Source organism: Mangifera indica, chromosome 15 (genome assembly GCF_011075055.1).
Source record: "Mangifera indica cultivar Alphonso chromosome 15, CATAS_Mindica_2.1, whole genome shotgun sequence".
NCBI lineage: Eukaryota > Viridiplantae > Streptophyta > Magnoliopsida > Sapindales > Anacardiaceae > Mangifera > Mangifera indica.
Genome location: NC_058151.1, coordinates 13906059 through 13918633, shown reverse-complemented (window position 1 = coordinate 13918633; position 12575 = coordinate 13906059). Strand labels below are relative to the sequence as shown.

The window sequence follows — 12575 nt, the reverse complement described above, 5'->3', positions numbered from 1 at the left end:
CAAGTTCAAATGAAAGAAAATTTAGTTCAAGGTTAATGTCTTGCTAGCATCATCGTACCAAAGTTCGCTTCATTCGTAATTTTTTTTCGATGATTTTTTTTATTTCTAACATTACCGTTAGCTATTAAGCGAACTCAACTCAAATTTGAGTTGAACAAACCCTTTTTATGAATACATTTTTAAATTTTTTATCGACAATAAATAGGTTAAATCCATTCTTCATTTTACACTTCTAATAACACAAGTTTAGATTAAATTTAAAATTGAATTGTTTTTAAATCAAATTTAAATCACAAAGAATTTAAACCAATTATATCAAACTATTATATCAAATAAATCAATAATTTAATTTTGATATATCTTCGTAAGGTTCAAAAAACATGTCCTCGTATTTGAATATATATATATATATATATATATATATATATATATATATATATATATATATAACACTTTTAACTCAATTTATCTGATTCTTTGTGAAATGAAGCCCATTTTATGTGTTGTAGTTGGGTCTGTAAATAGCAAGGTGTATTTAGAAATGTTTGTGGTGTATTTCAAAAGCCCTCAAATTTAGAACAAATATAATAAAATCTGTAAGAGTGATTTGTGTCCTTATTGGAGACGATTAATCATCCAATCCAATCGTTGGTTGACCAAGGTCAACCTTTTCTTCAGGTCAATAATTGATTTGGGTGTGAAATTCATGACTAAGCACGCATTTTTTATAATTAAAAAATATTTCTTTAAATTTATTTAATAATGAAAATAACCTTCTAATCTAAGCTTAATTAGGTTTATTTTTCTCTATTTCAAACTAAATTAGAGTCAACAACCTTTCCATCATGTCCATACTTGATTTGGGTGTGAAAATCAGGACTAAGTAAGCATTTTTTATAATTAAAATTATTTCTTTAAACTTATTTAATAATGAAAATAACCTTCTAATCTAAACTTAATTAGGTAATTAGGTTTATTTTCTCCATTTCAAACTAAAGTAGAGTTTTTTCTTTTTACACCCCTTATTTCCAAAATAAAACTTAATTAGATTTTTCCTTAGCACTTTTACTTAATTATATTTTCTCTTAAGATTAGTTTATTAAAATTTGTAGTCAAGGGTTTTCTTTTTTAAGTAAATATTTTTTTTAAGATTTTACAAACGTGATAAAAATTTAAATAATTATATGTATTAATAATAAAAATTAATTTATATATTATTATATGAATGAATAATTTTAAATAAAATATAAAATAATATGAACTTATATTATAACACATCACCGAGTGAGAATTAGTGATTGAATTGACAAAAGCTAGAGACAAAAAATGAAAAACCCACTTGAAAAAAATACTAGGAAAAAGTGGATTCAATCAAATCAAATGGAATAAAATCAAAAGTAAATGAATAAGTGTGAACATTGGAATTTAGTTATGGTGAGATGATTGTAACAAAAATGTCTTTATTTGCTTGTTCTTGTCATACCATATATCTTAATTATTAATTTCACAAACATTGGGCTATATTGAATTTATGTATGAACCAATTTTCGTTAGTATTAAACTTTAATAATATCATTTTGCCAACGGTTTCATTTGTCCCCATCAATCTTTTTTTTTTTTTCAATTTATTTACATACATATGTATGTACATGTATGTATGTACATATATAGTGTGAAGTATTTTCTCAATTGAATGAAAGAACCAAACCTCTATTATTTTTTTTTATAGAAAAGAACAATTTTTTATTATGTCTTATCAAAGGTATAGAAAAAATATAATTATGATTATTAGTTTTATTTTATTTTAAAAATATAGTGATTAATTCGATATATTCAATAAAAAATAATAAAAATTTAATTTATTCAATAAAAAATTTGAAACTTCAATTTTTTAAATAAAAATATTTGAAAATTTAGTCACTTCAATTTAAAAAAAAAAAGAAATTTGATTTATTCAATAAATAAAAGTGTTCGGAAAATGGGTTCAAGGAATTTTGGATTATAAAAAAAAAAATATTCTAAACCAATGAAATCATATAAATTAATAAAAGAGTTCTAAATGATTATTGACATAAACTAATTGATCCTTTGTGGTCTTCAACTCTTTGCTTACAAGCCTTAAACACTTGCAGGGAATCTCAATCTCAAACTTCTCAATCAAAGTGACATTTTACAGTGACACCCAATTCCAAAAATTTGTACATGCATTCAAAATTTACATCAATTCAAAGGGATTTGTATCTTCAATCAAATTATGCATAAACAAGTTGAGTATACAGACTATGTGAAATCATGTGATTGAATTATTTTAAATTAAAAATAAAATAACATTCAATTATATAATAACACATCATCTATATACCTAAATTATGTATAAAAAATATGTATACATAACATTGTTCTTTGCACCTTTCTTCTCTCCTCATAAAAATTCCTAAGATAAGTTTTGATTAGTGAAATTTAGGGTGAAAATTTAGGCCATGATGGACACATTAGGAGTATTTTAATGCAGAAGATGGCAACAAGGAACTCTCTAGTGGTCTCATTTGCCTCTTGCATGATAAGATGTGAATAGTAGCCACAACTCTATGTTTAAAATTTTGATTATTTAAATGATAAGATAATTAATTAATTTGTTGAGGTTGGTGTCAAAGAGATTACTCTCAAGTTTCATTAAAATGGACAAGTTAATACATGATTAGAGAATAAAGAAAGATTAAATAAATTATTCCCTTAAACTATTGTTAGATTTTCAATCTTTGTGATTAATTTTGTAAACGGGGTTGCCATTGTTGACCCCTAACTCGACAACATAGAATTTTTTTTTTCTTTTATTTCTTCCTTGTTAGGGTTACAATCGAACTTAAAATAGTTAAATATTATTTAACTCAAACTTGACTCGATTATATTTATATAAACTTGAATCATGTATGTAAATTTATCTTATATTATGTGATTGATTTTGATTTTTGATTTGTTTCGTATGATTAGTTTTCGAACATTTTTTTTAACATTTAAAGATATAAACAAATATTAGATTACTTTGTGTAAATTATGTCATCGCCAAAAAGTCATAAATTCCAAAGCATGGGAAGGTGTTCCAGTACACGGCAAAAGGGCTTTTTGATAACATTAACAATGTGCAAAAACTTCACTTTCACACGCAATTAAATTATATTTGATGTTATGATTTCTGGTGTTTTTCTTGGGAGTGAATTTGAGCACAAGAAAGCTGATTTTCTTACTACATTTCTATGTTGAAAATTCTTCGGTAGGGATCAAATACAAGTCATGAATATATGTCAAAATATTACTCGTTCGAATACATAATTTGTCATGGATTTGGTTTTATTTAGTCTATTATTAAAATATTATTAATTTTATATATATTATTTGTTACAGTTTTAGTTTTATAATAAAAAACACGTTTTAATAATTTAATAACTCATTTAACCAATATTTTAGCATCATTCTTTATAAATATGGAATTTTTATACATATTCAATATTTTTCGATATAAAATTTGTTTATGGTTATATCTCCTTTCACTGCAAAATACATGAATCCCAATATGAAATGTAGACATTTTGCATGCCAAAATCTGGACTTTGAGATACCTTAAGAGAGCAGCAACCTGATGATATTTAAATCTTAAACAGGCGGCCAATAAATTTCATTTAGATTTTTTTCATTGGGAACATGAATATATGCTTGGAGATTACTATAGTGTTCACACTTAAAAGAGAATTGAAAAAAAAAAAACATTGGTTACAAAAATTGACCCCTTTTCCCATTGAGGTGTTAGTCCAAGAAATTTCGGCTAGATTTCAGTAAGTCCAAATGTAAGTAAGTTTAAGTTTGACTTAAATTTATAATAATTAACTTAACTTCAAATTTGAGTTCATATTCATTCAACCTAGTTGGAGATATCGTCGAAGTGTTATTGATAGGATAAACAAGAACGAATACAAATCAAGTCAAGTTTCAATACTTTCTCACTCAAGTTTGCCTCAAATAAAAAATAAGGCAATTCAAATTTGTCGAGTCAAAGTTAAAGGTAACTCAAGTTCGATTTGAAACTCAAGTTTGAAGTTGAAAACTCGGCTCGAGTTTATAACTTGAATTCGTGACTCTAATTCTTAACTCATTGATAAAACAACGTTATTTAATTAATAATCAATAAAACAATATTATTTTAATAATTAATTGACGTGACTTGAATTAAGTCACAAGACAAATTTGAACCAAATCCAACCATCTACTTGCCTTGTGAGCCAGAACAAGCCGAACTTCCTTAAGCTCAAGTTCAACTTAGTTTTAGAAATGAGTTAACCCTCTTGACTCAAGCTTGGCTTGAGTTCGACCTATATTAATTTGAGTTGAGTCAAACCTACTTTAGAGATCAAGTCAGTTTGGTTCATGTTTAATCTTATGGATAAATAGTATTACTGATAAGGTGAATAATATTATCTATAGAATAAATAATATTATTTATAAGATAAAAAGTATAATCAAAGAAAGATTTGGCAAAAATTGTGTTGAATTGAAATTTTAACTCAAATTCGATTCGAATCAAGTCAAACACCAAGCCAAACCAAGTTGGCTTAGTATGGATCCAATCCTACAACTACACGGAACAGACATGAAGGGTTTCAAACTATGGGCTATATAGAAATTTCTGGGGAATTTCACTTCACTTGGACTAACCCATTTGGCCATTTGACCACAAAATCAATCTTCCATGTTTATAATAATGTTTCATTGCTGTTTGGTCACTGCTACCACGTTGGGAGACATGGTTGACAAACTCAAGCCATGAACAGAACTTAGAAAAGTGTAACTTGTGATGTAAAATGAAATGGCATAAGCAGTTGTAGTCAATGAGTAGTTGAGCTGCTTGTTTCTTACAGTTTGGTAAGCTGTCCATTTTTTCACCCCGTTCATTTGTTTGAAGCACATTTTTCACACAGCTGAACTGTTTGGCTAACATTGCTGTAATCATTCAGTGGGAAAACGTGCAGAACTCAGCCACTATCTAGATACATGCTAGAGAAAGTATATCTAACAACACAACTTATTATAAAGATATTATCTATTTTATATATTGTTATACAATTTAGAATCTCAAAGACTATTTCATTTATTTTTTCATATTTTGTCGATTTGGAATTTAACACCTATTTTTTATATATTTTGTCAATCTGAGATGTTAGAATGGAATCTTGTATATGAATGAATCAGAATACAAGCTTTGAGAATGGAATAGATATGGCTTTTTTTGGATCCAATGATATTCTTTCTCTCAAAATCTCAGGGGAATTTGCAGAGAATCTCATACTTTGAACATAAATTTGAGCTCTTTTGTATAGGGCTTCATCCAGCAACTTAATTTTTAAACCTCTAATACATAAATCACAAGAAACAATTCAAGATAAACAATATTTTAATATTTCAATAAAATGTTATAACATGGAACCCCTCTTTGTCATTTTGTTCTTGATCTTTTTGAAGATAAAAACAGGAGGTGTCCATGAGAAAATGTGAAAACAATTTTTTAGTTTTAAAATCCCAAAACTCATCTGATTTTCAAGTCTTATTGAGATCCTTAAATTGGAACTCCTCCACTATGGGGTTCAGGATTTGAAACTGAGCTCCATTAACAACTCCCATGCCATTGACTTGGGTTCCTAATTAAATTACCTCTTCTTTAACATATAGAGCTAACCTTGTATATATCTATATATATATATATGCTCACTGGTTATCCTGAAAGGGCAGCCTAAGCTTTGGAGGCAAACCCCTTTTCAGGAAGCAAATAATGTCTCTGATTCACTAGTTTGAGCTCAACTTCAAGAAACCGCTTCACGGTTTGAGCTTCAAGGCTTGGAAACAAAGAGTTAAGGAAGAGAAATATGGATGAGAAAAATGATATTGACAAGATTGATGATGTTATGCTGCCTGGTTTTCGCTTCCATCCAACGGATGAAGAGCTTGTTGGATTTTATCTCAAGAGGAAGATTCAGCAAAGGTCTCTACCTATTGAACTTATCAAGCAAGTTGACATATATAAATATGATCCCTGGGATCTTCCAAGTAAGTTAGTTTGTTCATCTTTGCTGAAGCACTGGAAGAATTTTAGTTATGTGTAAACTTGATGATTAACTGTTGTTTTTGGTTCATTTTTATGCATGAAGAGCTGGCGAGTACCGGGGAGAAAGAGTGGTATTTCTACTGTCGAAGGGACAGAAAATACAGAAACAGCGCGAGGCCTAACCGGGTTACAGGAGCTGGATTTTGGAAGGCCACTGGAACTGATAGGCCTATTTACTCCTCTGATGGCAACAAATGTATTGGGTTGAAGAAGTCTTTGGTGTTTTATAGAGGTAGAGCTGCTAAAGGGATCAAAACTGACTGGATGATGCACGAGTTTCGCCTTCCTTCGCTGGCAGATTCAGCGCCACCAAGGAAGCCCTTGGACAAGAACATTCCTGCAAATGTAATCATACTCAGACTTGATTATGTTTTGCATTGTTTTCTGAAATTTGAATTAGTGTTTTCTAACTTCCCGGACTTGGCTTTGGACTCCAGGATGCCTGGGCAATTTGTAGGATATTCAAGAAAGCAAATACTATGGCACAAAGAGCTCTGTCTCACACTTGGATCTCAACGTTACCAGAAACTACAGCATCAGATATACTAAACCAAGGAGCAAACTGCACTCATTTCAGTCCAGAGAATGTTTCCTGCATGACCGAAATTGCCTCTTCTGCGAGTTTCTCTGAGTTCAATATTCCCTCGTATAAACCCCTAAACCCATCCTTCTATAAACCATCTCTATTTCCAGCTTCCAGTGCAGACATTCCCAACAGCTTCATGTTTTCACTACCAGAAATCTCAGGGCCTACCAAGTGTACAGTTGATGCTTCTTCCATGCTACTGAACCCTGCTGCATTACTCAGTGATGTTAGTGAAGGGTCTGAGAATATTAACTTTGAAGGACCACAGCAGCAAGTGAAAGCATTTTCAATTAGTATGCCCCAAGAGATGCAAGGTAATATGATTCCTGCAGAAGATGAGTCAGGCTCAAGAAGGAACATGAATGTAACACAAGACAATAGCCAGTGGGGAAATATCAGATCAATTGGATTTCCCTTCAGTTTGCCTTCGAATTTGCCAGAGGCCTGGAAGCCAAATTTGCCATGGGATTCACCACCCTGTCCCAGTGAGATGTCAACTACATATTCCACAAACAATTGCTACACTTAAATGTACTTGATTAGCATACAGAAGAAGTGCTTGCCTACCAGTTCTAGCATCAATGAGTAAACTGGAAGTATCAGAAACATGTCTTATTTGCAATGCAATGCTCTTGTACAGTTTACATGTATTCCATTTATACATGCTAAGAGTACTTCTACATGTTTTGTAATTCAGAAGATGGAAAAAAAAATGAACTTAAAAATTATGATTATCCTGAAACCTCCATTAATATTACAATTCATTAGTCTGGCAATGGAGTTAATTGAGCTGCTTTCCCGAGATAGTGAACAAGGCAAAGAGCCCTTTTCTGCCATTATCATATGAAAAATAGAAATTCTGTTGTAAATTTGAGGGTCAAGATGTTCAATGAGTTTGTTGTTAAAATGCTTTTCACAAACTGGTCATGGATGGATTTGGTTTTTGTTCAACAACTTGGAAAAGTTAGTAACAATTGGAACACTCTAATATACACTAGCAAATGCTTACGGTCTCTAAGTCCAGCCGAATTAAGTTCAGAACTCAAGGTTTTTGAAGTGAAATTGTTCAAGCACGCACTTGGAAAAATTTGCTCCATTTGTACATCCAAACCGGAACAAGACCAACTTAAACTCAATTTGAATCTAGAACAGCAAGCTAAACATCGTGTTCAACTAGCTCAATTGACTATGATTTCACCAAGAAGCCACCGAAAAAAGAGGGTTGCTAGTAGAGCTGACAACAGGCCAGTCCGTGCCAAAATTGGAACAACCCGCCATGCCAGTTTGTATCGTGCCAATGCTGTAAAAATTCAGGCCCTGACAAGTCATGCTAACCCCAAATTTTCAAGAGACACAGCCCACAACACGGTGGATCATACCTCCGGTGAGCTTTTTAACAGGCTAACCTGCCAAAAAATTATTTTTTATAATTAATTTGAATTATTTATTATTTTTAGAGGCCATATGGTATCTGCCCACAAGCTCGCAAATTTGTAAATTGTGCCAGGATTGAGCTTGTTAAAGAAAAACCCAGTAAAGAAAATAAATCATCCGAGAAGATTAATCTATCGATGACTTCACTTCACGATGAGGCTATGCTAACTCAAACTGGTATTGTTCAATCCCAGTCAGAGCAGACTCTGATTGCACCCCATCGAATTCTGAACCATGCTCCAGATGGCTCTCCATTAGCATTCTTAAAGTAGACTAATCGTCCCGTTAGTCCAGTTGAAAACATATTCATCTATATTATATTATTAATCACAAACCTAATTGCGAATGCAAACCTGTCCTCAAATGGGCTTTCAAGTCCCAAAATTACTAGATGAACTATCCAAAATAGAAGTCTCCAAGCGTGAGCTACAATTAGTAAACTAACCAACAATCTCAAACAAAGAAGGAATCATAATGTGCCCATCAGAACATCAAATATAAAATTTTAACCTGAGAATCTGGCAAGTAGTCTCAATATCAAACAAACTAAACACTCAAATATTTAAGGTTTGATACCATCACATAGCACTGTCATCATAATCTCACAACAAAATTTCCCTAATCCATTCCTTAGAATCCAGAAGGCTTTGCTTTCACACTCCCACTTTTTAGCTCCTTGATGCTTGCTTTTCCTTTGCTTTCTGGATCTTCAAGACCTTCTTCACAATCTTTTGCTCTTCCACCAAGAAAGCTCGAATTATCCTATCAAATGTTTTCGACAGGAAGGAGAAACCGATTATTTTTGGTATTTATCACATTTAACCAGTTGACAGAAAACAATAAAAACTCAAGTATTCATATCAATACCTCTCCCTAACAGCTGCACCGGACAATACACCACCATAAGGACGATTCACAGTCCTGCGAGTCCTAGACAATCTTGACCTCTTGTACTCAGCAGGTCTCAAGTGTGGGATCTGCAAAATAGAATCATACCAATCATTCAAAAGCTGTCAAAAGTGCATTTCCTGGGATAGTTGTGCAAGGATAGTTGTTCAACAGTGGATGCGTTATCAGAGATTTTCATCATAAAAAATAAAAAACACAATCTTAGGCTTCACGGTAAATTTAAAGACAATAAATTTACAAAATATCCGCTGCAAAGTTAACTCTGACAACACCCTGTGAAATGTTCAAGACAACATATATACCACAGATCTTCAACTTAAGCTTAATATGCTACCTACAGTAATCAACCTATACAACTTTGTTTTGTCACTTAAAACATCTAACATTGCTAAGTTGCATATTTCTGGAGCAGATTACAGGACAAAAATAAAAACTATATATATCAAAATTCAGAAATTGCTTTGGAAGACAAGTTGATATAAAGGAAAACTGTAAACAATCAGAAAAACACATTCTTCTACATATACCATAGAAAACTCTACCCCATACCAACCGGTCTTTAATCATTTGCAAGACCCACAGGCACTAAATACTAAAACAGTAATAGCATTGTAGCAAAAAACAGTCCATTACTACAATCAATCTATAACGCACAAAGTACTGATACATACAAGTACAAGACATTCTCAGATATGAAAAGAGACTATTTAATCATGATAAAAATTATTTCATACTCATCCAAGGATTCTAGAGCACCTAGACCATAGTTTTCATATAATTGTTTTTCTGAATCAACCAACCTAATTTGGAATTGCTAATATTAACCAAACCAGACACTAATTAGACATCAGAAAAGCCATTCTTTTACTCAATCAACTGATAAAAAACAACCTAAAAACTAAGTTCGACCATAACTCTCAAAATTTAACACGAATATGGTAGACACAGCAATCATCGATTAAGTATATAAACAGCAATTTAAACCTTCATAAATACATACTCCCTGAATTCTCTTGCCAGTGACAGGACACTTTGGTCCGCTTGCTCTCTTCTTCGTGCTCTGATACACCAATTTCCCACCTTCAATCAACATAAAAAACACAATTTTTAATACTAAACAAACGTATAAAACGTACCCACATAAAAATTCCCCAAATACAATGCAACCCTAAAAATTTCAATCTAACAAACTAAAACATAAACATACCCACATATATTTCACATAAGATGTACCCGCATCAATTTTCCCTAATAAACCGACATATGAAACATGAATGCACAAAATTTTCTAAAATAATTAGACTAAATATGTAAAAAGAATGATTCTGAAAAACATTACCAGGGGTTTTCACGACCCGGTGCTGGTTCGATTTGGTGGCATAACTGTGCCGAGTACGATAAGTCAATCGCTGAACCATCTTGGGTGTTACTTATTTTTCCTTCTAGTGTTTTCAGCGAGGGAGGAGGCAAAACGATGACGAAGAGAAGGTTTTATACATGTTGGGTTGAGAGTTATTGAACCCTAGATCTAACGGCTGTGACTCTCAGTTGCGCTCATCAACGCTTCAAATTAATTTGATTATATTTTGCCATCTGGCCCCTTGGGGAAGGTAGTTTTTTTGGAATATTGCTACTAAGATTGGGCTTTATATAATTATTAATATTATTTTGCCTAATTTTTTATTTCCAGGAATGTGTTTAATATTGTGAAATATATTCCTTATGGGGCGTTTGGTTGGCGTCTTTTAAGATTATCTTGGTAATCTATCTTTTATTCTCTTATTTGGTTTATCAGTAATAAAAGATTCTATTACCAATGCTGACGTGACAGATAATATAGGTGGTAATCTGATTACCACTTTCACCTTAGGTATTTAAAGATTACTGAGGTAATCTTGAGTTTATTATAATTATATTATTATTTATTAATTTTTTGAGATAAAAATAAATTTATTTTTAATTAATATGACAAATAATATAAAAATAATTTTAAAATAATTATATTTAAGGGCATTTAAATAAAATAATTTACTAGTCATCATTTATTACCTTTAACCAAATACAATAATTATTTATACCTATCAAATTTTATCAAACATAGTAATCATTTATACTCAGTAATCTTCTAAGTAATCTATCTTCAAGGTAATCTTTTTATTTTGGTAATAAAACATTACCCAAACTAAACGCCCCTTTAATATCATACAATACACAAGGTATACCACATAATAGTATACGATACATATTTTAAAATACATTAAAAATTAATATGACATATAACCAATATAAATTAATACATTTTTTTTAGAAGCAGTGATATGATAAGATCGTTATTAAAAAAGTTTAGAATTTTAGAAAGTGTTTTGATATTTTCTAATATAATTCGATAATTTGAATATTTTTGTTTTATTATTATTTTAAAAAATATATCTTACATACAAATACATGATACGGAATATTAGGATATTAACCTATGATATAATACGCAATTTTACTATCATATTTTAAAAGACAAACGATTATATTTGTCATTTGTATAAATCAAAATTTAATATTCTACATCATGAATTTTATGTTAGGTGTACATTATAGGCTATATAGTATTAGGAACATTTTAACAAATTAAATAGAAATATTTGTATTTCATCCTTATAAGTATGGTTTAATTTGACTAAGTTGTTCAATCTCAAATTTGAGTTTGAATCAAATAAATTAAATTTAAACAAGTGATTACACTCGATTTTATAAAATAAGTTGAATTTAAGTTAATGAAAATATTTAAGTTTAAGCTAGATCAAATTAAATTTTTTATTTAAATTATATTTAAATCGAGTTTGAACCTCAAGTCATTGATCTGAAACTGATATCAAATTAAGTTTTTTAAATTTGAACCAATCAAATCCAACCCTAATTATAAGGAGAGGCACTTAGTTATATAACAAGAAAAAATAATTAATTTAGAGGGGCAATTGCATTGTTTAACCCCATTTCTCTTAGTGAAAATTAGTATTTAAATCTGTATTTTGTTATATTTATAATAACTTATAAATACCTTCATCAGGCATTGTCACGTTAGCCGAGTTGGTCAAATGCAACATCTTTAGGTGTTGACCCAATAGGGCAATTGTTCGAATCCCATTCTTGATATATATTTTATTTTTCACTCCACTGTTATTTTTTCGGATATTATGTACCCTTTCAATGATATTATATTTAACAATTTTCTATGACAATACTCGTATGTTATTTTTACGATATATAATATTGTTTATTCATCTAATAATATTATTATTATTATATATTGTTTATCCATCAATTTAAATAAACTTGAGTATTATAGATTTAAGTTAAACTTAAACTGATCTTTACATTCGATTTAAATCTACTCTTAGTTTAACAATGTAGTCATATATTAAGATCGAGATTTATTCAAACCCGCTTAGATCAATCCATCCTGATAATATTATCATAAATTGAGATCAAACCTAAGAAAGA

The 12575-nt window shown here is 30.4% G+C and overlaps 2 protein-coding genes across 2 annotated transcripts; one reads left to right on the top strand and one right to left on the bottom strand.

Moving 5' to 3' along the window:
- Positions 1-5586: 5586 nt before the first annotated feature.
- On the top strand, positions 5587-7437 carry LOC123197805 (protein FEZ-like). The gene is made up of 3 exons (XM_044612212.1): positions 5587-6093; positions 6195-6496; positions 6589-7437. Exons 1-3 carry the CDS (start codon positions 5913-5915, stop codon positions 7264-7266), a joined length of 1161 nt encoding a protein of 386 aa, XP_044468147.1. The 5' UTR covers positions 5587-5912; the 3' UTR covers positions 7267-7437.
- Positions 7438-8637: 1200 nt separating this feature from the next.
- On the bottom strand, positions 8638-10574 carry LOC123197806 (60S ribosomal protein L34). The gene is made up of 4 exons (XM_044612213.1): positions 10420-10574; positions 10081-10160; positions 9039-9148; positions 8638-8933 (listed from the first exon to the last, which is right to left on the bottom strand). Exons 1-4 carry the CDS (start codon positions 10496-10498, stop codon positions 8840-8842), a joined length of 363 nt encoding a protein of 120 aa, XP_044468148.1. The 5' UTR covers positions 10499-10574; the 3' UTR covers positions 8638-8839.
- Between the last annotated feature and the right edge of the window lie 2001 nt (positions 10575-12575).